At 40.1% G+C, this 27,441-nt stretch overlaps 2 protein-coding genes across 6 annotated transcripts in view; one reads left to right on the forward strand and one right to left on the reverse strand.

Annotated features, from left to right (window-relative positions):
• The first annotated feature begins 1,347 nt into the window (after nucleotides 1–1,347).
• On the forward strand, nucleotides 1,348–8,126 carry LOC134661221 (uncharacterized). 2 transcript variants are annotated; one of them, XM_063517193.1, is made up of 8 exons: nucleotides 1,348–1,469; nucleotides 4,007–4,265; nucleotides 4,578–4,685; nucleotides 4,961–5,421; nucleotides 5,828–5,930; nucleotides 6,241–6,336; nucleotides 7,407–7,562; nucleotides 8,050–8,126. In XM_063517193.1, the coding sequence occupies exons 1-8, from the start codon at nucleotides 1,447–1,449 to the stop codon at nucleotides 8,098–8,100; spliced, it is 1,257 nt and encodes a 418-aa protein (XP_063373263.1). In that variant the 5' UTR covers nucleotides 1,348–1,446; the 3' UTR covers nucleotides 8,101–8,126. The 2 variants fall into 2 exon arrangements, with proteins under 2 accessions (XP_063373263.1, XP_063373264.1); XM_063517194.1 differs by lacking the exon at nucleotides 7,407–7,562 and having other exon boundaries at nucleotides 8,050–8,119.
• Nucleotides 8,127–10,892: 2,766 nt separating this feature from the next.
• LOC134661227 (prion-like-(Q/N-rich) domain-bearing protein 25) overlaps nucleotides 10,893–27,441 on the reverse strand; it is a 30,950-nt gene continuing 14,401 nt past the window's right edge. For 3 of the 4 annotated variants that reach the window (XM_063517206.1, XM_063517205.1, XM_063517207.1), the window contains 7 exons: nucleotides 23,543–23,647; nucleotides 16,067–16,201; nucleotides 15,232–15,369; nucleotides 14,244–14,373; nucleotides 12,505–12,641; nucleotides 12,240–12,427; nucleotides 10,893–11,083 (listed from right to left, as the gene is read on the reverse strand). In XM_063517206.1, coding sequence (XP_063373276.1) covers nucleotides 10,922–11,083; nucleotides 12,240–12,427; nucleotides 12,505–12,641; nucleotides 14,244–14,373; nucleotides 15,232–15,369; nucleotides 16,067–16,201; nucleotides 23,543–23,647 — 995 coding nt within the window. In that variant the 3' untranslated portion in view covers nucleotides 10,893–10,921. Of the gene's footprint in view, nucleotides 11,084–12,239; nucleotides 12,428–12,504; nucleotides 12,642–14,243; nucleotides 14,374–15,231; nucleotides 15,370–16,066; nucleotides 16,202–23,396; nucleotides 23,481–23,542; nucleotides 23,648–27,441 lie in introns of those variants that run through there. The other variant, XM_063517208.1, reaches the window with a different exon arrangement.

Raw genomic sequence — 27,441 nt, forward strand, 5'->3', positions numbered from 1 at the left:
GCAATATCTGTGATAGAACAGTCGCCAGCAATAATATGGTACTCTTCTAAGGCCGCTAAAATATGTACATAATACAAATAAGATCGTGTCAGATATTTTTGCAGCTTTCGTTGTGTAACATATAATATAGCAGTACGGCTACCATCAGTTTGGCACTGACATAAACGCCGTCGAGAACGTAATTTACTTTCTATACATCTCGCTCGTACTCGCATATTTGTGCAAATGAGATGTATAGAAAGTAAATTACATTCTTGATAGCGTAAATGTCAGTTTTGACACTGTCAGTGACTCATGGTACGGGCTGTGACTGAACAAGAACAACGCAAGCTTCAGAGTTTGGAATCGTTTGACGGTTCTCGATAAATAGACTTAAAAAAATTACAGTCCGCATTGGCAAAATGCTAGTGGTTTTAAAATTGCCTACTAACAGTATTTGCTAAGTGACAGGTGTTACCGTACCCAACAATTTGGAAAATGCAATAATAATGATTATTAAAACCTAAGTTCAAATAGCTGCGTGAGAATTGGAGGGTAGGTTCTAAGGGCAAGCTGTCACAGACCACTTACCTACCTGTGTAGACGACGCATGTAGACTCAAGTATGAGTTGGACACTGATATTATTCGCTAGCGACTGCGTAAACTAACTCACAATGCATTTCCCTCGTATAGCCGTTCGTTTAGTAGCTGGGCCAGAACGAATCCTTTGTCTATTGTAAGAAAAACCGCACGTGCTACTTATTATCAATTATTATTATACTTACACAGTCGCTAGCGTTTAAGGCCGTATACAACTCGTCATGGTAAGAGCAGCACTCATTGGCGGTTATACTAAATTCAGAAAAAGGAATAAAGTGATTAATTTATACTTTCTGAACATTATTGCTCACCATGCCAAACTCCTAGGAGACTAGTCCTAATAATGGAATTTAATTTAAATTACTATATCGAGGAAGTTTAAATAGTGGTGTATAGTAGATTGTTAACCAAGGGATGAAAGGCACCCATCTCTATCGAGGTAGTTCTACAACTTGCACATTGCTATACGAGATGCATAAAAGTGTCCGGGCCGGAGCTTCCGGCGCTTCGTTTTTTATGGAAAGCATCACGTTATCAGCTGTTATTGTCATAGAAAAATAAGCGCCGGAGGCTCCGCCCCGGACACGGCCTGGTCTAACGTCAGTCATCCTTAACCTTGCGGTGTTGCGCACTATGTGAGCGCGCCTCTTTATGTGGAGACAGCAAGTAGTCGTATACTTTTGACAATGCGGAGTCTATGGCGAGTAATCTAGGCATAATGTCCTCGCAATATCAATAATACGCCCATAATATAAAAATTATCTTCGTTTTAATACGTTTTATATTATTATACACAAATTGCCAACAACTCACCATATTTAAAGTAGCTGTTGTAGGTAAACGCCGTTCAGAGAGATCAATTCAAAATGGAGACAACAATACAAGGAAGGTATTTATTTAACATGCATCTACTAATGATTTATAACTCAAGATAGGTTATAGGCGTTCCAAAATTGAAGCGCCTAAGTTGTGACAAATTGGACAAGTTTCCTTTAGTCGCGGCTGGACAAGCGAGGAATGTGCACGTGTTAACGAGCTCCCGCACACCGAAAGAGAAAGGGTCGACCTTATGTTTAACAACGAGTGTGACAAAGATGGATGGAATGAGAAAATTAATCAAAAATAACAGATTTCTTCGTAGGCAGAGAAATAAATATGGAAGTATTTTTTGTGCTCCTCAAGTATGAGTATAACCTATCTATGGTTATATAATATCATTGGCATCTACCCTACCCTAGAGGATGACTCACGCTAGACCGGGCCGTGCTCGGGCCGAGGCGTCCGCGACATCTCGTTTTGTACAGTTTTTGTAGCATTTGAAAAACGATAAACAAACTTGACGTATAGGTATTTTTATTGAAAAACAGCTTTGAAAAATAAGTCACGGCAAATACCAGTATGTAACAATTATGAATCATATACGATTATTTACATTATTTTGCTTTAATAAGTTATTACTTAATAATACTAGATTATTTAATATAGCGTTAGGTTTAATAGCGAAAGAGTCTCGACCAACACCTTGAGAGACTCTCGTTAGGTGGTTGGATCAAGGGCCAAATGCAGAAGGCGGTGATCTTGGACACGGCGCGGATAGTCCTCCGGTTCCTCTCTCTGCGGCCCTGACCACCGGTAGGCCCAAACCTTGCCCCGCTGCCGGCGGCACCCTAGGTTAGGTTTTTTTATAATGTGTTTATATGTATTTTTTATTGTTTTGTAACTGTTTTTATATTTTACTTTTATATTCATATTGTAAAAACCCTAACTTAGAGAAGATAAATAAATAAAGATATTGACAATAACCCCGCGGGCAGCTTGTGGCGAGCTGACGGTGAGTGGCGACACCGCGGACCCCTATTCCAGAGGGCCCTGTCATCTGGCCCTCGCCTCTGTGCTTGCCTTGATTGGCCGGCCAGAGTGGAGTCGCAAGAGCGGGACCTATGCTCCAGGTTGGAAGTGTAAAATGTCATAACGCCGGCGGTCTGCTGAACGGATTACCGGGATCTGGCTACCGCAGACTCACCTCTCGACAACCTTACAGCCGCTCCGAAGTGTTGCCCTATTGTCGCACTGTGCGTGCGGCCGTTGTAGGGCCCACTAAATGAGTAGGCGAGTCAACACCTGTCTTACACAATTTTGAGACTGATTGTCACGGCAGGTGTCCGCTAATAGTCTCCTCCCATAGCCCATTATCCAGTCCATCCAACTTGCATATCAATAGCCCATGACCTTAGATCCCATCGCAGCACAAAATTGCTGCACTGCAATAGTCTTTGCACCTGGCGGAGACCATCTCCTGATGTATCATATTGTGTGCTCGGGGATGATATCCGCCATGTGTATCCCTTGTTTTTAGATTAGATTGTCTTAAAGGGCCTCTGCGCTGTTGGCTTCGGCCCCACGCACGCCTCCCAAAAGTCCGGGACCCCATGGTCCCGAGATGTGGAAAGGACAAACAATTAATAATAATAGTAATATTTCTCCTTACTGATTTAAAAAAAGCGTTTTTCTATTAAAAGACACGTAAAAAAACTACCTATAGTCATCCTATAGTCGTGCCCACCGTGCCAAGGACAACTATAGGTGTTGCGGCGGACGCTGTCAAAGTAAGCTTCACACCTACGAGTAGGGTTTACATTAGCTCGCTTGCGCCCGGGACCTTGGCGTTTGAGTGATGTTTGTGTTTGACCGCGAGCCAGGAACAGATATCCATGACCAATCTCGTATAGTGGTTAATGCACAGAATAAGAGTACTACCAAACAGAAAGGACCTACAAACCGAAGTTTGACAGCGATTCAGGGTCGAATCATGATATCCCCTTCTAATTTATGGCACTATCCCTTTCGGCTATTTAGGGTTGTCAAAATCCAAGTGATTATCTTATCTGTGGTCGTGCACGCAAAAGGACGTCAAGTTGTGTCAACCCTAATAATTGCTCGGAGCAATGCTGAGCCGAACTTGCCCGAAGTCAGGAGTGTCTCCCCACTGGTTAATGGCTATGTATTATGAATGATGAACCCTTGTGAACGTCAGCTACCGCTCTTTTGGTGGGTTGAGGAATGGCAGCCACCGAAACACGTAAAAATTTAGTCATCGCCTCCCGTTTGATACTTACTTTGTCAGATGACAGTTTAGGTGCTATTGTAAATTAAAAAAATCGTTAGCCGGTTGTATCGCGGTGGAAAGAACGTCGATATATGCTCCTGGCCTGCGGTCTATAAAGAGTTCAAATGGGGCATTATCTATTAAAAGGGACCTTATTGTCGATGGCGCTTACGTCGCACAGCGTCGCGCGGCATTGTATTTATATCGGAGCATCGTTAATAATGGCGTAAGCGCCATCGACAATAAGGTCCCTTTTCATAGATAACGTCACAAATGGTTAACAAAAACTGTGTGATTGTTTAATGTGTTTATTGTTTTAGTGAGCCGAAAATATTCTCCTTGACATACATGAGACAGCTCCGCTTCATACTGGAGACTATAGGACAGTGGCCCAACCGAACCCTAGGGGACTACTCACGACGTGCAATACTGCTGTCCATATATCACAAACTATTAATATGCACATTCTGTTTCACGGAGGTCCTGGCGTTTCTGTATATGAAGAAGCACAGAGCAACCATTCGGTTTATTGATATGGGGCAAATTTACACGAACCTGTTTTTAACTGGGCTATTTCTTGTGAGTAAAAGTTTAAATGCGACTTTTTCACTCCATACATCAGTTCAGACTATTAATTTCAGTGTCTACATCTAGCATCGAGTAGCGGAACTATCAATTAGTACTGCTACTTGACAATAGATGTAGCAGTACTGATAGTTCCGCTACTCGATGCTAATAGTCTTTTTGGTACTAAAACTGATGTATGGAGTGAGCACTCTATGTACTTTTTTCTCTATGTATCTACTTACTTAAATATTATAAAATAACTAACACGGTATAAAAACGTGTATTATTGGTCAAGTCATGCGTTTTATTACTTTTCTTTGACAGCAAAGAGCAGCGCTACCATTTCAGAAGAACTACAAAGAATGTGTGAAAAAGTTTGTTTTAGAGTTCCACTTGATGCACCACGAGCATATAAGTGAATTTGCAGCGAAGGTTTGTTTTATAATACGTTATAATATTGCGAAATAATCACTATAAATGTGACTTTTCTAAAAATACTGACCAATTGAAAACTAATTCAATTTTTTAACAAGCAGAAACTTCTGCGAACGCTGCTATTAAGCTTAGAATAAAAAAAAAATACTGTCTTGGGTGAGACTTGAACTCACGGCCTCTGGATCGATACTCCAGCGCCTGCCATCTGAGCAACCAGGACCTCATCCATAGCCAGCAAATCCTCTTCACCATTTTTTTTTTCGATATTTCAGGAATCCCGCAAAGTCAACAAAATCTGCATGATCGCCACCAAAGTCATCTTCCTCCAGCTCGTCTGCGGGATGCTGGCCTACAATCTCTCCCCCCTCTTCCGGAACTATTACGAAGGAATGTTCGCCAGCGAACTCCCCGAAAACAAGTCCTTCGTACACTCCGTCGACTATCTCCTACCTTTTGACGCTTATCGCAGTTTCACTGGCTACCTAGTTGTGTTCACTTGGAATTGGTTTCCTACCTACAACATACCTACTGCGATGGGTATTTACGATCTGTTGGTGTTCGTTATGGTGTTCCATATGGTGGGGCATATGAATATACTTTATAATAGTTTGAAAGAGTTCCCTAGGCCGAAGGAGGGACAGTCTGAGGACCCCTTGCCGTCGACTCGGGCATATAATGAAGAGATATTTGGACTGTTGAAAAACGTGATTCAGCATTATCAAATGATCAAGGAGTAAGTTCTAATCCTACTAGTAGAAGTCCTAAGCTTCGAAGCTTCTACTGGTGCTGGAACCTCCTAGTAGCACCAGTAGAAGCCTCTACAAATATTTCATACACAATTCTATATCGAGCCACAGAATAAATAATAGTACTAGGTACAGAAGATTCACTCTCTAACAAAACGCGTCTATTACGACAAATATTACCGCTAGGTGGCGCAAGCGCGAGCAGGCGTCCGTTCCGTAGCGGTGCGCGGCAACCACTACTACTACTACTAGACACCAAAATTGGTGTGGGCCGCATGTACTTGTAGCGACGCGACGAAATCGCGGAGTGAGACACGCCTGATAGAGCACACATTTATATTAGGTATGACACACACACATTTCTATTCTACACGTCATTGTAACTGATTTCAGGTTCATGGGAGACATGACTGCAGCGTTTGATCTGACGTTATGTTGCTATCTAGCCTTTCACCAAGTTATGTGTTGTTTGATGTTGTTGGAGTGTTCTACACTGGTAAATATGTAGCTCATTTAGACGCGTCGCAGACGTGCTATAAGCCTCAACTCGCTATTAATCCTTTGCCTTTATCTGTCATTTTGGCTTACGTATTTGAAAGAATGGGATAAAACATAAATTAACTTTGATTAACGCGGCACGCTCCGCCTAACGCGCCGCTCGTCGCTCGCAACTCTGGGTACCTGCAACCTAGATGCTTGGCTTAGATTAAATGAAAATAATGGGATAGCTTTTTACATGCTTTTGCTTTCGCGTGGTTCCTGAATAAGTACAATAATTTAATAAATGAAATGTGTTTCTTCTACAGGAACCGGAGGCCTTGGTAAAATACGGAATGCTTGCCGCGGTCATATTCCAGCAATTAATTCAGACTTCGGTGGCTTTCGAGTTAATTAAATCAAAGGTACAAGTTAAACAGTTTAATTTATCTAGGACACAGCCCTATTTAGTTCCACTGTAGGCTATCGTGGGTACAACTGTATACCTAACAGACTAACAGTATTACAGTTTAAATTAATCTTATCTTATCTTATAGCTTTAATAGAGCAATTCTTGTACATATATTTATTTATATAGGTACCTATACAATAGTCAATAGTCAATAGTCAAAATATACTTTATTCATGTAGGCCTAGCAACAAGCACTTATGAATCGTAACATACTTATAAATTATCTTAAGCTAATTATCAGAGCAATTTATTGATGTTATTATTCCATAAGAATATTGGATTATTATACAAATCAAATTAAACACAAATTAAATTAAATTAAGAATTTCACAAAAGGATCGTCAAACATGAAAAAAAACTGTATAAATAACACTAGTCTAGAATGTTTCTAGAATAAAATCTAAATGTCAAATAAATAAATAAAAAACACAAAAGAAGTATGTCCATCGGAATATCAATTTCCTCATCATTAATCAATCATACCTAAAAAAATAATCATTTCGAATAACAATTAATCCCACGTTGTTAAATCATTCATGTAGTCTTGTGTGGTATAATACGCTTTAGAAATAAGTTTACGCTTTGCATAATTCTTAAATTTATTAATAGATAATTCAGTAATATGGTTTGGAAGTTTGTTATAAAATCTCACACAATTACCCATGAATGATTTTTTAATTTTATGGAGATTATTACATTTCGGGGATCTCGGAAACGACTAACGATTTCGATGAAATGGGGGCTTTCGGGGGCGAAAAATCGATCTAGCTAGGTCTTATCTCTGGGAAAACGCGCATTTATGAATTTTTATGTTTTTAGCTAGATCGATTTTTCGCCCCCGATGGGCAAATTTCATCGAAATCGTTAGAGCCGTTTCCGAGATCCCTGAAATATACCTACTTATATATAAATAAATACCTATACAAGAATACTTACAAGAATTGCTCGTTTAAAGGTATTAGATAAGTACTTAATTAAAATGTTAAAAATTTAAGAGATTATGTAAATAATTATATTTGGCAGAGTGACAGTCTCGGTGATGAAGTGTACGCAGTGCCATGGGAATATATGGACGTGAAAAACAGAAGGATTTTACTGCTATTCCTCCGAAACGTGCAGGACCCGTTAGGTCTGAAAGCGTGTGGAATGGTGCCGGTTGGAGTGCTAACTATGTCTACGGTAATCTATTTTATTTGACCCCAAAACGCTCACAAGATCATAAGTATTCTCATAAATACAATGTCAACTTAATTGTTTACATGCATGCGTATGATGGAGGCGGTTTTCGACGAGATAGTGACAGTTTAGCTATGGAGCTTTGTTGACAACAAAGCAACAACAACATATTGATGTGGACTCATAAATGAACTGATGATTTCTATTTCGTTATCGAGTTTATAACCGCGATCATTATACGCCTGTTGTATTGAATTGAATAAATTTTGAAAAGTATCATAACAGTGATAAGTTAAAATAATAAACAAATAAGGCCATATTCTTATATCGGCTGCTATAACCTTTTGAACGCCGCGCCGTTCGCGTGCGGCGCGTCATCATAAACCTTGTCTGAATGCACTAAAGTTGATATTGGCCTGTAGCCGCGCGTGTTACTTGACGTCTTTGGTAGCTTTAGATTTTTATCAAAACATTTGTTTTTATTTTACAGATCATAAGGACATCGTTTTCATACTACCTTATGTTAGCTACATTCGACTAATTTTATGGCCGAAGAAAGAAAACAATAAAATTGTAATCTTAAGAACGAATCACGCCATCTTGTTGTGGGTCAGGTACTCCTAGTGTAAGGCCTGAGTGAACGCTAAAGTTTGGCGTGCAACGGGGCGGGGCGTGCGGCGTGCATGTTAAACAAATGCAAACGTATAGGACCGCTCCTATACGTTAGTGCACGCTGCTCAAATTACTCCTGACCCCGACGCCACACTGCACGCCCCGCCGAACGCTCCGCTTCGAGCGTCTACTCAGGCCTTACACCTACTCGTAAATCAGCGAGCAGTTTGAACTATTTTTCAGTGAAAGAGCCGCAATTGTAAACCCAAAGAGCTATATTCAGCTTGCGTGTGTTATGGATCAGCGTGCATAAAATAAACTACAAAAACGCTTTCATTAGAATCGTTCTCCAATGGACGCTTGACGCTGCGCACTGTATGCCTGCTGTGCATACTTTGTGTTTGCTTCGTGTCACGGGCTAGCCTAGCCTAGTAGGCCCGGGCCTACTAGGCATTAGGGTTTAGGGAAAATCCGCCTCTGGTTGACCTAATGGCGCGCTAGCGGCGCGTTAGCCAGATGTGAACGCACACGCTTATAGAATAGAACATAACACATACTTTAAAGTTATACTATCACAATATTCAGAATGGGTAAGTATACTACTTTGGCGAGTCCGAGTTTAATTACATAATAATTGACGCCAGTGAGCAGGTGCTGCCCCCACGGATCACGTACGCTCTCTTGTGCGTTAGAGAGACTGCTGGCATCTTGTGGTTTAAAACTGAAAACTTAAACTTTACATTCTCCAATAAATATATTATAATGCCTACATTTCACAATTGAAAGTTTTCTTAATATTTTCACCTGCTTTTGGGTTTATAACACCCTTATTAATACTGTACAGTCACATGCAATAATATGTTACTCTTCGAAGGCCGCAAAAATATGTGACACGCTCTTATGGCTCTAATACAAATAAGATCGTGTCAGATATTTTTGCGGCCTTCGTTGTGTAACATATTATTGCAGCCATTGCAGGTGACTGTACACCACTAGGGGCACTAGGTATATCCTACATGCTACCTATCTAGAAAGTAAGTATTTATTTTATTTTTTAAAATGTTTAAGGGTATTTAATAAGAAAGCAGGTAAAAGGAGTTTTTTTAATGTTTTACGATTTCTACCCGAGCGAAATTAGCAAGTACAGAAGCAAGAGTATTTGTTACCTAGTCATTTAAATCACAATTTATAATTCACGTTATTTATCATTAAATATATCAACAATCTTAAAATCGTTTAAAATGTCAATATTAAATTCATTGCAAGTAACTACTAAGTTCTTTCATTTGATATCCCGTTTCAGTCTATCTGTTTGTCTATATTATGTTATTAATATTTTATGCAACGTAAGTAATGTAACCCATAACATGCGAATGTTTTTTATTATACTTAAAAGGTTCAGTGTAGGTTGAGTGATAATTACTAATTTTTGCTAGCGTGCAAAAGACGCCATCTAGGCTCAGTACATGTCATTACAAGTATTACAACAGCGGTGTATTCGTTTTGCTACTCACCGGTAGATGGCGCACAAACACAGATTTGTCTGAAGTTTATCATAGAGAAATATAGTAAGACAAGAGTGCTCACTCCATACATCAGTTCAGACTATTAATTTCAGAGTCTACATCTAGCATCGAGTAGCGGAACTATCAGTACTGCTACTTGACAATAGATGTAGCACCGACCGGAAAGTCTTATCTCAATAGCATAAGACTTTCCGGGCGGTGCTACATCTATTGTCAAGTAGCAGTACTGATAGTTCCGCTACTCGATGCTAGATGCTAATAGTCTTTTTGGTACTAAAACTGATGTATGGAGTGAGCACTCTATGTATTTTTTTCTCTATGAGTTTATTTAAATACGTCTGACCGTTCTTAGACTTACCAAATGTTTGCCAAAATATTTTTAACTTTGACACTAATATATGTGCGGTGCTTACAAGTAAACGACACGATAAGGTCAGTCACTTTCTGACACTCAGACATCTCGATGTGATAAGTGATAAGCACTTATCACATTACTCTTGGGTGAAATGAGTAAACAAAAACAATCTCACTATCAAGTAAACGTTTAATTAAAACTACCTATTCTTTGGTCTACACAAACATCTAAAACAATAAAATTTAAGTAAATCATAAAATTAACAACAATATATTAATTTACTCTTATTATGTAATATGTACATTATAAGTTAACAATTTACACATTTACAGTAGTAAAATATTCATCTATGAAAAGTACTTTTCACCACGCTGGATCGTTAAGGCACTCTTTATACTTAAAAAAAAAACGAAAGCTTAGAGAAGCTTTAAAGAAAATATTGTATTTGAGTTGTATTTTATCCATAAGAGTGGCAAAATGATTTATAAGTAATGTATTGTACTTGTTTCCTAACTTTGCCTGCTGAAATTTACTTTTTAAGAGATGATAATGATTGTTGAATATTTGATAGCATTGATTGGGATTTGATTTGTAATATGTATTTTAAAGTTAGTATTTTCCTTGCGTTAGTGTGGTGAAAAATGTTGTGTTTCACTCGGTAGCAAAGTTAGTTTTAACCCTCACGCCTTGAAAGCCTCGCAACGCTCAAGATTCCATTTCTCAAATCTCGCTACGCTCGAAGTTCAATTTTGGAATCCTTCGCTTGCTCGGTTATATTAGCACAATGAATGAAAAAAGAACTTTGCTCCCTTGTAAAAAAATAACCATGGAACTTCGATAGAGTCCGCACAGCGAGTGTAGATTCAAGTTCAGGCCAAGATGGCGGCCGTGGCCAAGATGGCGGCGCAGAGGGGGAGGGGGGCGAGCGAGGACGCGTGGTCGGCGAAGTCGCGCGCGTCGGGCACGCAGCCCGCGCAGGTGCAGCGCCCCTGGTGGCAGAATCCGGGCTCATCGTCCTCGCTGAGGCATTCCTAGGGAAGGGTAAAGGATTCACGTCAAAATGGGAATATAATTTGAAGAATGAGTAGGTAAATAGATCATCGTCTTCCCAGCGTTGTGCCGGCTTATTGGGATATTCCGGTTTTCTCACGATGTTTTTCTTTACCGAAAAGCGACTGGTATAAATAAATATCAAATGAGTACGAGCCGGGGTTTGAAAGACGCATGCTCTTGTCTGGCTAGGGCGTGACATTCACACATTAAGTGTTTCACTGTCTCTTCCTCTTCGCCACACATACGACAATCGGTGTTGTCAGAGTGTCCCATCTTGGCCAGAATTCCTTTGACCCCGTAATGGCCAGTGAACACCCCCGTTATGATTTGGAGTTGTCTTTTGCTAAGTTTCCAAAGCTTTTTGCTCCAGCCGGAGTCTACTCCTTGCATGAAGAGCTTTGCATGCTTTAGACCCGTCAGACTGTTCCATTCTTCCTGATGTTTGGTCTTGGCATGGTCTTTAATAGCCGTTGTGATGGTTCCCTGTGAGAGCCCCACGAATGGTTCCGGACCTATAAGGTTACTTTCAGATCCGGTTCTGGCAAGTTCATCTGCATTTTCATTGCCTATGAATCCTTCGTGCCCTGGGATCCATACCAGTTGCACTCTGTTTTGCCTTCCAAGCTGGTTCAGAGCTTGGACGCCATTATACGAGTATACCAGTCTAGAGTCCACTCTGTGCGATTCAAGCGCTTTGAGTGCAGCCTGACTGTCGCTGAGTATATAGATATCAGCTCTTACCCTTACCGCTAGGCTACCAAGAAATGTAAGTTGCCTGATTCGCACACAATTGTCCATGATTGGTTGTCAGACGGATAACACTTGCTTCATCAGTTCTTTTATGTGTTAACACTTAGGGTCACCTGCACGCACCTCTTATAGCGACCATTATGGATCGGATGAATATTGTGGATAAAGTAACTTACTTCGTCAGCGTGGCACTGTTGTCCCGGGCGCCTCGTGACGTAGCACCGAGGCGGGGTGCCGGCAGCCCTCGCGTGGTACGCACACGAGCAGGCGCCGTTGAGACACATTCTAGCATCGATGGCTCAGGAGCCGGAGAGGTTCTCACATTATATGTCGTATTCTAGCTGGTGTGTGAGGTGGTCCTGGTGAAAAGTGGAGAGAGCTCACCTCATCAGCGTGGCACTGTTGTCCCGGGCGCCTCGTGACGTAGCACCGAGGCGGGGTACCGGCAGCCCTCGCGTGGTACGCACACGAGCAGGCGCCATTGAGGCACATGGTGGCGCCTACGGCTCGGGAGCCGGAGAGGTTCTCACATTGGATGTCGTATTCACAGCTGTCACCGATGTTCTCTACGGCTGTGGAAGAACATTAAAATTAGTGCCTTCGCTTTGCACTGGTAATAGGTACAAAGTGGAGACGCTGGGATACTTACACTGCAGACAGACATTAGTGTCGTTCTGCGCCGCAAATCCCTCCTTGCAGCGGCAGGTGCCTTTGCACACCATGCCTACTCCCGCGCACTGCCCGTCGTCCTCGCAAGCTTCGCCTAGGTTCGCGTCACGTACGCATCTGTGTGAGAGAAATTTAATTACTTACCTATAAATATTTGGGAAAATTTTAAAGTACCCCAGAACAATAATTTTTATGACAAAAAAAAATTGTTCCCATCTCAAAACGCTTGCAAATGCAGTCGAATGTAAATACCGTACAGCCAGAAGAACTACTTTTAAATTAATTATAACTAGTGTCCGACCGAAACATGTTTTTTTGCCGAAACCGAAACCGAAACCGAATGTTCGGCTTTGGCTCTAGTTTCGGCCGAAACCGAAACCGAAACCGAAACTTTTGTAGACTTGTTAAAATCGTTGATAAAATGTAATAAAACCACTTTTACACACATATTATGGGGCCGTCAACACCCAATGTCCTTGAAATTGATGTTACTTATTACTTAAGCAGTTTTTTATGAAAATTACTAGAGTTAGACCAAGATAATTCTGCAACGATTTTGATAAGTTGATAACACACGCAGTGCAAGTGTTATTTTAAACGTCAAAACTTCTATGAAATTATGACGTATAAATAACATTTGCACTAGTTGCACTGCGTATGCTATCAAAATCATTGCAGAATTTTCTTGGTCTAACTCTATTCATTCACCAGTCAAGCTAACATGTAGATACAGGGTCAACCAAAAACGCGAGCGCAGCGAGCGCGAAATTTTTTGTTAACAATATCGCAAGGCCGGGTACTGATCTTCACCTGGGCCGAAAAGTCCGAAGTGCCCCATTGAGGCGAACTTTCATGCGAAGTCAAAGCCCTAGCCGTGCTTAAGGCTTCAGGATAAGTAGTTGAGCACAGACTCCAACCAATGTCCATTGGATTCAAAAGCGAGACCGCAGGCCGAGCATGGCGCAGCGAGGCCAAAGGCTAAGCTGAAGTAGAGGACATGTGGAACACAAACCAATGGTAAATTGAGGTAAAAAGTGAGACTAGTTTTCTTATTATTATCTTGCCCAGGGCCCAGTAACATGCGACAGTGCTATCTCATTCAGTTATGTATTGACAGCCTCTTAAGACTGCGTCAACCGTCCAGTGGCGCCCTCATTAGTGGAATTGTGTTTTATAATAAAACAATTAATGTCTGTACCTAATATACATGAATCAGTATATGTAGGTATTAATATTGTTGTCCTACTTATTCCCCAACTTTTGGTCTTTGTCCGAAGTACCATTTCGTAAGTTTCGGCCCGGCCGAAAGGTTCGGCCGTTTTTTGGCCGAAACCGAAACTACAGCCGAAACATGATTTTTTGGCCGAAACTGGCCGAAACCGAAACCGAAACCGAACCTTCGGTCGGACACTAATTATAACCCACGTACCTACTATTTACACATACTGCTTCAATATTGAGATTTATACTGCTTGTAATTATCGTAAAAATATCGTTGGCGTGATGTAGCAACAGTACCGCTAACTGCTCAGTGCAACGCCATCTATTGACTTATACGGTAAATTTTGAAGTATGGAGATTTTGCGCTCTGAAAGCGACTCGTAATCATAATAGAGTCTGTTCGGAAAGAGAAGAGTCGTAGAATGTATTGAGCCCCATACATTCCACGACTCTTCTCTTTCCGCACAGAGTCTAGCAAATAGTGATGAAATTATTTACCGTGTCCCATTGTCTCGTTGGTTGTAGTGCAGTTGACATTGGCAATAGCCGCGTATACAGAACGCCTGCTCTTCGGGAATTGCCTGCTGTATGTAGCAGTTTTCGTCCGATATGCATAGTTCGCCAACATCTGTGAAAGATAACCTTGAGTTACAATCTGCGGTTTTGACACAGCTTCTAAGAGGAAAGTGGACGGCCGTTTTCCTTACAAACGTAGTTCCCATTTTCCTGTCTGGATCATTATCTGTCTGTTGCCTCTTCACGCGTTAACCGCTGCACCGATTCAGATGAAATTTGGAGATACTTTGAATCCCCGGAAAGGTAATAGGATAGATTTGTATCCCAGAATTGTATTGGTACCCTTAAAAGGGGAGTAAGTAGGTATATGAAAATATTAATTAGGTACGCAGACGAAGTTGCGGGTTCACGTATTATATCATAGAGAAAGAGTGGTAACTCCATACATCAGTTTTCTTACCAAAACGTTAAATGTCGGCTACGAAATAACTCGCTTTTTGGTAAGAAAACTGATGTAGAGGATAACTCTTTCTTTCGTCGTCGTGTCGAATAAACGTTCGGCTCGAGAGGGTAGATCCGTCCTCGTGACGTCACCGCCGCCCGTCGCAAGCAGCCGTGCGGGGCCCGCAGTACCTACACGTCGCGCGCTCGATCGCAGAGACGGAGCAGTCGGTGCTCCAGTCAAAGGTCCTCAAAAACGATCGAAATCGAAACATGTACGAGTAGAGCGTTTCTTCGACTAAGTGTAAGGCCTGAGTGGACGCTCGAAGCGGAGCGTTCGGCGGGGCGTGCAGCGTGGCGTCGAGCTCCCAAGGGATTTGAGTAGCGTGCACTAAGGCCGCTCCTATACGTTTGCATTTGTTTAACATGCACGCCGCACGCCCCGCCCCGCTGCACGCCCAACTGGAGCGTCCACTCAGGGCTTACACTTATATTTAGAAGATTGGTGTTTTATAGTTAAAATACTCACGTGCTATCTTATAGCACCTGTTGTTGACGAACTGCGTGCCCGGCTTGCATGAGCACGTGTTCAGCAGACACTCCGAGTGCACACCCAGGCTGGTGTGGCACTGGATGTGCTGTTGGCAGTGGTCGCCGAATGATGCAACTGTGGACAAGGCATCGGTTAGCAGGCACGAAATAACTGTGGTCTTTAATTACAGTGGGTTTGACAAGAGCGTGCAATGTATGTTTTAAGAATGTGGCAAAGAAAAAGAGTTTTTTAAACTCCAGACAGACTTCTATGAGTTGTTCCAGTTCGTTGATATAGGTATTTAGAGTAGGTATACATATATATATATATATATATGTTAACCTTGAGGCACGTCTTCTGGGCGTTTTTGGTCGCGGCGTAGAAAGACCCGTCTTTGCAAAACGCGTTGTCCGCTCACTCAGAGTCCGTGGTATAGAGATATCTTACCCTTGAGGCACGCCTTCTCAGCGTTTTCGGTCGCGGCGTAGATAAACCCGTCTTTGCAAACGCAATAGCTGCCCGCTTTGCAAAACGCGTTGTCCGGACACTCAAGAGTCCGTGGTATAGAGATATCTTACCCTTGAGGCACGCCTTCTCTGCGTTTTCGGTCGCGGCGTAGATAAACCCGTCTTTGCAAACGCAATAGGTGTCCGCTTTGCAAAACACGTTGTCCGCTCACTAGAGATATCTTACCCTTGAGGCACGCCTTCTCAGCGTTTTCGGTCGCGGCGTAGATAAACCCGTCTTTGCAAACGCAATAGCTGCCCGCTTTGCAAAACGCGTTGTCCGGACACTCAAGAGTCCGTGGTACTGTGGTATAGAGATATCTTACCCTTGAGGCACGCCTTCTCGGCGTTTTCGGTCGCGGCGTAGATAAACCCGTCTTTGCAAACGCAATAGGTGCCCGACTTGCAGAAGGCGTTGTCAGGACACTCAGGGTCCGTGGAACACACGTTACCGGTTCGTCCTGAAAATAATTTTAGTTTGTTAAGTAACTACAAAGCAAGGATATAATTTAAGATAAACTTGTGAGTAAATGTAACAGAGTTTTAGGTAGGTATTTCTTTTGTTTCGTTCGTTTTCAAAACAAATGAAATTGAACAAAATTTCCTTTAATATCAATTTCAAATTTAACTGGTATTTTTTATGGTGGAGATGCACTCAGACTGATATCAAATCAGTAACCATTTTTTAAATCAGAATGTGCCTGGAAATAACAGCTGGTTATTGTTAAGCTTGTGTGTTTGTGTTGTTTTCTTTGTTCTAGTTTGCAAACAGTCATATATTACTGATAACATTATCAGCCGATAAGATTGTTGGTTGACAATTATACACATTTCACAAGATTTGTGTACTGGTGTGACTACAGGTTTTTTCAAATAAAAAATCATGTTTTCTTCTTGAGCTGTAGGAAAAAAAACTCGTCTGAATTGTTGTGGAAATCAAGGCACGTCCCAACTCAGGCATACCTAATAACATTTACAGGGAGTGAGGGAGGCGAGTAATATTTTTTTTGTAACTAACACGTCTATTACAACATTCTAACACGTCTAAAAATATCTATACAATTATCGACCGTGCTCACAAATTTTCACAAGAATCGCTTGAGAAATGCGATCTGTCATAGAGAACATCCCGAGTATCCCGACATACGAAAGCATTTTTTTCTCAAGCTGAAATGGAGAACTTTGCTAACGCTCAGTCAGTAAAAACTACATTCGATTAGTGAAGCAAATATATTCAAAATATTCCCCTTTGGGTCTGATACACAAACGAAAACATTAGTGAAAATTATCAACAATAAAGAATCTTTGTCGACGTAATTTTGACCACCTGTATTGCTGAACTAACTTCTCCAAGGACCTCTAAGGGCCGATACAGACGTACTGCAACCCGACTGCAATTTGCATGGGAGCTGCACATCGACTACACGCTAACCTGTAATGTCGGCTGCAACTTAGTCCGTTTGTCCACTCCACACTCCACAGTAGCGTCTTTTGAGCGTCGGCGTCTAGTCAGCGCTATGGAAAAACGCGTCGCTGCGCAGTTGCGCCAACGTTGCGTCGAGCAGCAGCCATAGAATTTACTAGATGCCGACGCTTGCGAGACGCTAGTGTGGGGTGGCACTAAAATAAAAAAACTTCAAGTAAAATCCCTTGAATTGTGCGTCATACTACTATGTTTACATATTTTATGGCACTTGTAACGTAAATGTAAACTAGTATATTAATTAGTGTAATAAACTAATATAGATAAAGAGCGAGGTTGTGATGGATACTTCATCTTGTGGCGTGAGATTAGATAAATTTGTTGCCATGCTAAAAACAATTTTTTTCTGTACCTATAGAAAAATATTAAAAATTGTAAACGTAGTCAATAAGCAATAATAGAATAGAATAGAATAGAAAAATATTTATTCAGTCAACACATCATTACATTACAAAATAACAAAACAATAAACATGTGACATTACATAACAATATATATCATCAGTCCGTTGTATCATAATATAATATATCAGTCCGTTGGCTCGTTTGGTGGACGACATTCGGAAAATTGCGGGTCACTTTTGGATGAGATTGGCTCAGGACCGGGACAAGTGGCGTATTCGAAGAGAGGCGTATGCTGAGCAGTGGGCGATAAAGGGCTGATATGATGATGATGAATATATTATTTCCTGTTTTCTATACAGTATCTAAGGTAAACGTACTGGTGCTCGACGCGGTCCCAGTACATCTTGAAACTTAAGTCATTGTCAATAGAGGTGACATCAGGGTGTCATCTATTGGGCATTAGCATGTCGAACACTAGTACGTTTACCTTATTGTTTGGGAGAGGACACTGACTTCTGTAACACAGGTCTTTACCTAGCTCAGAAGTCAGGTACTTCCACACCTATCTGTACCCACTTGTTTTTGTCAATAAAAATATTTTTTTTTATTTTACCTCCATTCGGAGAGGGTAGAATCAATAAATAAATAAAAATAAAAGTAAATAAGTGAATATTATTTACAATACATATGGTGCTAATTTACCGGACTAATATATTACGCGTAAGGTTTCAGACAATATAATTATATACTTTACTAAGTAAATAATGACTAAAGAGTATAAAACACTATAATAATTAAACAGGTTAATCCATTACGTACCGCGAAATTATTATACTTAATTGTTTCTCCGCTTGAGCGATTTTAATTATTTGTATGCATCCGGTATTCTTACGTTCTTTTTCGTTCTTTGGTTTATTATTTCATTTTTAATGGGAAAATCTAATATTAAGAAGTTGTTACCTAAATACATGATTCAGTCCTATGTAAAAAGCATAAAATAATTAAAAATTTTGGGCTATTTTGGGTTATAGGTACAGAAAAACCGGTTCCGAGCAGGACCACCAGCTTCGTAGGCAGGAAAATTACAACGGCCAATTACTTTTACTATTCTTTGTAAAAAAAAACAAATGATGCAACATACTCATAATCCATCTTTTTTACTGGTCAAGATCCCACGGTATTATTGTATCCTTCCGAAAACCAAAAAGACCTAAGTAATACTAAATTATTACTAAACTATGCTCTTTTGTTTGAATAGGACATAATCAAAGTTTGAGTCACTATTGGATTTTAAGCTCTATTTGTATGGTGGTAGGGTTTAAATTTATTTGCCGTACTTTTTCTAATTAAAGGTCATCGTTCGATCATCTTTTGACCTCAATAAAAAGTGTTGGGAGATATAGCCGAAGCTACGCTTTCGGTTTCGGCCGATACCAATTTTTACGCGACTTAAAAGGATTGGGTAATTGGTTAATCGGACCAGTCGGAAAAAAAGTTCATGTGGTCCGATCGGTAGGACAAGGGCAGGCAAAGAGAATAGAGTGTATAGAGAGTTACTGTCATCTTAAATTATGTAGCCACAGTAAATTTACTGCCATCTTTCGACAGCAGATTAAAACTGTTAGGTGCGCCATTTGACTTTGTTAAATAGTGAAATTAACACATATCAGTGAAAGAATAAGGGTCAAATTCAAATGGCGTTCTAACAGTTTTAATCTGCTGTCGAAAGATGGCAGTAAATTTACTGTGGCTACATAATTTACTTTGACAATCCGCCTTTATTTCAAATTCTCTTTGCCAGAGGGTCGGGATCGCCCTGAGGATTTCGCGATTTCCCTGATTCGCGAAGTTGGAATCTCGACACAGTACGAATTTCAATTCTTTTGTGGTGAGCGTTCCGTCTGAACGTCTAGCGACCTTCACCAAGGAGTTTTGGCCGAATGGTGTCAAGTTTCGGCGGTTCCGCGGCCGGCTCCCTGACAAAGCGGGATTGTGAAATGCATCGCAGCCATAGTGAGCGTTTTAGTTTTTAAGATATGTTATTTATTTGTTTATTTAAACTGCAATAATGCACAGTAAAAAGAATGTACAAAAGGCGCACTTAATGCCAGAAGGCATTCTCTACCAGTTAACCCTCGGGCCAAACAGAGAGCAAGCAGTAATAGGTGCAAGAAAAATTAAAATTAAAAGTACGAACAGTTTAATATTAAACATAAATTAATTTATCTTATGTTGTATACAACATAAAATAAATAAAGTATTATATACTTTTTAACAAAGTGATTCGCACGAAACGAAATTTGTCATAAATACCGAAACCAATACCAAATTACCGGTATCGAGATCAATGATCACCGCAATCGATTCTATTCGCTCGATTCGAAACTAGAGCAGCTGCGTTTTTCATAACAAAAACGCACCTTAATTACAACAGAATACAATTCAATTTGCAACGTACTTGCGTTAATTCGCATTAGAAGCCTTTCTTTAAGACCAACTGGTAACTAATTAAGCTGAAATGAACTTTACAGTCTATTAATTTGAGTGTAGTTTTTTTGTCGCTATAATGGAGTTATGTTTTTTCGAAATGGAGCGTTCAGTTTGAATTTCGAAGACGCATGAACTTTTTTAATCGCTTTGTTGTTTCATTACTTATTGAGTGGAAGCGAGCTGCATCACGCTTTGAAATTAGGAGGTTATGTATATCTATCTCTGTCATTTTTAGGGTTCCGTACCCAAAGGGTAAAAACGGGACCCTATTACTAAGACTCCGCTGTCCGTCCGTCCGCCCGTCCGTCCGTCCGTCTGTCACCAGGCTGTATCTCACGAACCGTGATAGCTAGACAGTTGAAATTTTCAAAGATGATGTATTTCTGTTGCCGCTATAACAACAAATACTAAAAACAGAATAAAATAAAGATTGAAATGGGGCTCCCATACAACAAACGTGATTTTTGACCGACGTTAAGCAACGTCGTCGGTACTTGGATGGGTGACCGTTTTTTTGTTTGTTTTTTTTGCTTGTTCTGCTCTATTTTTTGTTGATGGTGCGGAACCCTCCGTGCGCGAGTCCGACTCGCACTTGGCCGGTTTTTGAAAGAGTGATAGAGACGAATATGGTGTAATCGTGTGATATAGAGACCCGGTAACGGTCAAGATAGTGGTTTATGGCAGTTAATTTGTATTTAAGTTTATAGTTGTAAGTGATTAGTTTTTAGTATGTAATATTAATATTTTTGGCGCGTTGTTTCTACCGGTAATATTGATACTCTATCATTGTCAGCACTGTTAATCGTTGTCGTGTACAAGGTGTCTTATTGCGGAAACTTCAGAAATCCCTATAAATAAATCCAATGCCGTTCTAACTTATAGTGCGACATAATACCTATAGTAGATATTAAACAAAATGGAACAAAAGAATAATATATATAGATGGTCAACCAAATCTTGTCAGTAGAAAAAGGCGCGAAATTCAAATTTTCTATGAGACGATATCCCTTCGCGCGCCTACATTTTTCAAATTTGCCGCCTTTTTCTACTGACAAGATCTGGTTGATCAAGTTTATATTCTAAATTGTTGCCATGTTTAAGCATTTTACGTCAAAAATGGGACAGTTACGTAGGTAGTGGCGCCCTCATTTATTTTCTACAATTTCTTGTTGGGCTATAGTTATAACTTTTCAATTTTTAAGAATACGAAAAGACGGAACTACCGCAAAAGCCACAACCGACCGGAGAAAGCGGAGTAATGTGTTTCGGCAAGACTGCGGCAAATCCATCCTTTCCGGTACACTCAGCATCAATATACACGGTGTTTTTTTAATAACCTGTAAAATTACACCCTAGAACCTAAATGGTCGCGTACTGTGCGGTTTAAGAGGAATTTCCTCCCGCGGACGCTCCGACTGTGGAATGAGCTCCCTTCCGAGGTTTTCCCGAGGGTCTACAGTATGGGGTTCTTCAAAAAAGGAATGTACAGGTTTTTAAAAAGGTCGGCTACGCGCATGTAACACCTCTGGAGTTGCAGGCGTCCATAGGCTACGGTGACTGCTTACCATCAGGCGGCCCGTATGCTTGTTTGCCACCGATATGGTATAAAAAATATATTTTACGATGTGAAAATATAGGTCATACTGAGCAATTTTTACTTTTTCGGGGTTGGTCCCATAATAGAGAATAAATAGATTGCTCACTCCCTGCATCAGTTTTGGCTCAACAACATAAGACTTTCCGGTCGGTGCTACATCTATTGTCAAGTAGCTGTACTGCAGATAATTCCGCTACTCGATGCTAGATGTCGACACTGAAAATAATAGTATTTTTGGTACCAAAACTGATGTATGGAGTGAGCACTCTTGTCGTACTATATTTCTCTATGGTACAATACACTTGGCAAACCCACTTTGCCAGTAGAAAAAGGAACGAAATTCAAATTTTCAATGGGGGGACAACCCTTCACGCTAATTTTTTTTTAATTTGTTTCTTTTTTCTACTGACGGAAAGGGTTTAGTGGGTAGGGCCAAATTTTCCCCCTCTCTCGCCAAGAGAGGGATAAGGAGCGGCGAGTCCCACACACCGTGCGTTAATCCATTCCCACTCCGTCAAAGTGGCAGATACAAAGGTGGCTGCCACACACCAAAGGGTCATCCGCTACTATTGATGCCGACTGTACGATAATCGAGAACAGATTGAAATTCGAGCGACTGTTGCTAATTCGTTAACGGTTTTTGAGACGTGCAAATTACATTGATTATTGGTGTAGTAAATCCATAGATCACACGGCTAGATGAAGCATAAAGACGACTAACGGTAACCAATTGACGCTTAATGTGGAAAAGACCGTCTAAAGTCTGTCAAGCCATTTCCGTCAGTAGGAAAAAGCGGAAAATTTAACTTATTATGTGACTTTATGAAACATCAAAACAATTTCTTAGCACAAAAGCATGAGAATGCATTCCGTGACGTCACAATGCTGCTTCATTCCTCTCTGTTGATTACGAAATAATTGAAAGCCCAAAATTAATGCATGTTAAATCTTTTTTTATACTTGTACCTATTTGTATTTCCAAATGATTTCATGATAGCTTTAAAACATTTTTTCTAGGAAACAATAGTGTAAAATGTTATTTTATTAGTCAGAGCCCCTAGTGTAAGTTTCACTCGATAGCGTGACGAGAGTTCGCGTTTGCGTTGTCTATTTTTGTATGGGATATCGAACAGCGCGCCAAGCGGGACGTTTTAGAAACTCAAAAATCCTATACAAAATTACACTTAACGTCACGCTATTGGATGAAATTTACACTAGGGATACAGATTGTCGTCATTCAAATAGGAAGTAAGAAAGATAGTGTGGGAAAACATCAAGAAGACTATTATTTGTAGTTAGTTACGGGAACTTTCATTCATAAATTGCATTTTAGCACGAACGATTTGTATGTATGTTTTCACTTAATACGGTTAAATTTGTTTAAGTATTTCTTTGAGCAGTGCGAGTTCGAGCGAGTGAAATTCGTTGATAACATTAAAAAACGTTTGCGTTTAAAAGTTTCGGGGCGAGATGTGACTGTACAAATGCAGGTTCATATGAGTACTCACGTTCCTCCGGCGCATACGTTAGACCGGGCCGTGACCGGACCGGAACTTAGTTTTCTTAGTTTTAGTTATCACGTGATCACCTATCATTTGTCATAGAAAAGTAAGCACCAGAAGCTCCGGCCCGGCCGTGATCGCTGGCGGCCACATACAGGGCCAGCGCGAGCACCACCTGCGCGTGCATTATGGCCAGGGGCGAGATGTGACTGTACAAATGCATATATGAGGAGTGCTCACGTTTCTCCGGCGCTTGCACGCTCGCCCGCTGAACGTTGGCGGCCACATACAGAGCCAGCGCGAGCACCGCCTGCGCGTGCATTATGGCCGGGGGCGAGATGTGACTGTACAAAGTACAAATGCAGGTCCATATAAGAAGTACTCACGTTTCTCCGGCGCCTGCGCGCTCGCCCGCTGAACGTTGGCGGCCACGTACAGGGCCAGCGCGAGCACCGCCTGCGCGTGCATTATGGCCGACGGGCGGGATGCGACTGAAAAAAATAACGTAATTAATGCGTGGACGCAGGTTGACGTAGATTGATAGTGGAGCGTCCAGACCTGCCGAACGCGCGTCAGGTCTGGACGCGCCACTATCAATAAGAGAAAGAGAAGATGGTAGTTATAGACATTTACAGACTGTCTTTGATATAGAAGACAAGGGACCGAAAATGGCGTTGAAATTGCGAGCGGAGTGTAGATATAGCCATACAGACGAAACAAAATTTGAACCTAAATTGTAGGAAATAAAGTTGATTTTGCGTTGTTTGAAAATTGAACGAAACAAAGAAAAAGCGACTCTGTTCCAATTTAACATGGTTTCAATACATCGAAGTGAATAGGTACTATAGGTAGGACCTTGCGCCTTAGGAGGATATTGTAGGTACTTATTAGTAACGTTATAAAGATAAAGGCATTGACATACTTATCAACTAGTTTGCGTGCTCGAATTTTAAGCGCCAGTTGAACTGTTTTAACTATTATTACCTAAACCATGCCTTAGTATGTCACGGGCTTTTCTAATGTACACTGATAACGCTAACTTAGAGCAAATTCTTATCTAGGCAAATTCCGCTACCAAAATACCATGAGCTCTGATCGTCAAGAATTACTATATATTTGGATGTCAAGTAATACTGGTGTGTTAAGATGGTGATTGTTTTACTAAGGTACGATAAGATGATTAATTATTACGTTGGAAAAAAACAGTCACGGGACAGATAAGCCCTGTATGTACTTGTACTGTACCATCGCCCACACTGTTAACTGACCGTTCGTAAACCTTATTACTAGAGGCATAAGGTCCACCGATGGACAGTTAAGAGTGTTGCCGTTAGCTTTTGGCAAGGCCATTTTGAGATTAGGAAGTACCTATGCACTAGGGTTTGCTCCCGGTACTGAGTTTGTATGGCGAGAACCGGGAATTCCCGGGAATTCCCGGTTCTCGCCATACAAACTCAGTACCGGGAGCAAACCCTACTATGCACATCTTGTGAGATACAAAAATATTGAGATTTAAAAAAATGGGTACTTAGTATCCCATTTTAGTGTGTCGTATCAAAATTGATTATTCGATCTATGAACTCAAAACAAAAACGGCCGTTTTAACTTTGGGCGCATAGATTGACGAATCCAGCAACGTAAAAACTATTATATTTCAAAAGCTACTTAAATACAAAATACAGTACGTAGCGGCCCCCTTTTTAAAATACCTGTCGTTAAATTTAAATAATCACGATTTTTTAGCACTGGCACTAGTGTGCACGTTGATGGGCTCTTAAGAGGCCATCGTTCGCCCAGTGGCGCCCTCATTAGGCGAATTGCATTTTCTAATAAAACAATTAATCATAACTCATAAGGTTTAGCCTTATAAAACAAAGTCCCCCCCGTGTCTGTCTATTTGTGTGTATGTATGTCCGCGATAAACAAAAAATACTGAACGGTGTTTCATGTGGTTTTCACCTATCAATAGAGTGATTCTTGAGGAAGGTTTAGGTGTAAAACTGGGTAAGGTTTCGTGTAATCCGTGGAAAGCCGGGGAGAGTCGCTAGTTTCTTTATAAATCAGTATAGCATTTACAATATGTACAATATTTACCAAAAATTACTTAGGGTTATTTACTTTACGCTTTTCGTAATGCCGCGTTAAGTTCTTTTAAATATTTAAACATCATTACATCGTCAATACGTGTATTTGTACACAATTTAGATAAGATCTACCAGAAATTAGGGCGCCCACAAACGTAATGGTAAGCCGAAGAAGATGTTCCGCCCCACCGCCTTAGGCCCGCTTCACACGGCGCGCACCTGAGCGTGGCGGATGGCTCTAAATACTTGAAATGATTGCTTCTTAGCTAGTTTAAGACTATTACACTAGCTAGATGGTTGTAATGTTTATGTCTAACCTGCTTGTTCATAAACGCACTACAAGACGTAATTAGTTAATTTATTTAATCATAAAGATACTTTTCCACCAATCAAATCAGTTTCTTTTTTGGAACTGTCAAAACGATTAACGCAATTTAGTTAATTTTGAGCAGATTCGTGAATCGTTTTAATCTGTACACGGTTTCGGAATAAAACTTTAAAATACACGAAAACATTTTTGCATTTATTTATTTTTAGGGTGCATTAAGTTTATTTTAGGTTCACTATTCGAACAGTGAATTTCGGAATTCAATATTCATTATTAAAACTCCATTAAGACGGTTTAAGAACATGCATGCAATTTAACACTTAAACTCTCGCGTTTTGAACACATTTAGAATAGACATCATTACATTACAACACATCATTATAATTATTACAAAATACATTACCTAATAAAACATGTGAAAGAAAAAACCAACAGATACATATGTGAGGCTGAAAGGGTCCACATATGTAGTGCATAATTATTTTTCATTTCTCATGCTCTGAAAGAGGGTCATTGTTGTTCTAAAGAATGTGGTACGTTTTTGCACTAGAGCATTTTAGCAAACCACCTTGCCAGAAATGAGTGCTAGATTCATTGGTTAGGTATATCAAATATGTTAAGGCTCAGACAATTTCGTGCTTCGAATTTGACAGCTGATGTAGAACCATCTTGTCAGAAATGAGTGCTAGACAGAGATGTACAAAATGGTTTTAAAAAAGCATTTAAATACAAAATGCAAAATACTTTTCAGATTTACTATTTCAAATGCAAAATACCAAATAGTTTTGCGTTTTGTATTTCAAATGCTAAATGCAAAATAGGTATTTTCAAAATACTTTTTCAAAATAAAATACCTTTTGACCAAATCTCAGATATTTTTATTAATTTTAGGTATTTATCATGAGAAATAGAGTCACAATGCCGAGCCGAACAAAAACGTCTAATAACATGGCATGGCACCTTATGCATGACATTTTGGTCATATTTATCAGTACGCGTATCAATAAATTCTGTTATGTTATTAATAATAGACCGTCGGTTCCTCTCTCTGCGGCCCTGACCACCGGCAGCTTGGGCCTTGCCTCGCTGCTGGCGGCACCCTAGGTTATAGGTTTTTTATAATGTGTTTATAATATTTTTTATATTGTTTTTAAGTGTTTTTATATTTTAATGTTATATACATATTGTAAAAAACCAACCTAAGAAGAGAAATAAATAAAGGAAATAATACTCACTTAAAATAATGTAAAAAACTAGACTAACGAAAAGAGAGCCATGGCTCCATTTTGTGACTTGTGTGGCCATTTATTTCGGTTGATTGTGCATCTAGTTCTTATTTTATTATTATTACACTTTTCTTTTATTAATAACAACTGGACTGGTATTGTTAAAAAGTGAAAAAAAAACATCAGTTTTTATTTATTACGCTTTTTAACAATACCAGGGCCCTGTTTAATAAACATTACAAATTGTAAATTGTAGATTGTACCTGACAGGTTACAACTCTACATGTTTCGGTTTAATAAAAATTATAAGTTACAAATTTGTCATAGTGGAAAATTTACAAAATTGTATAATTTTAGGTACAATTTTACATAATTCTGTTTAATAAACATTTTCACCTTACAGGTGATTGTTTACAATTTTGTATGGAAATTTACTCTATTAAACACATAATTGTACTGACAAGTTTACATATTTTGTAAATTGTAATATAATTACGACAGGTGTTTAATGCTGTGTCAAAACTTGATTTGAAGTGTGCTTTACGATCTGAATAAGAAAAACAGGGTTCTAACAACAAGTAGTGACAGTAATAGTGAAGATAGTGATAACGAATATGTACGAGTAATTCAACGGAATCGGCGAATTT

This window comes from Cydia amplana, chromosome Z, assembly GCF_948474715.1.
Source record: "Cydia amplana chromosome Z, ilCydAmpl1.1, whole genome shotgun sequence".
NCBI classification, from domain to species: domain Eukaryota; kingdom Metazoa; phylum Arthropoda; class Insecta; order Lepidoptera; family Tortricidae; genus Cydia; species Cydia amplana.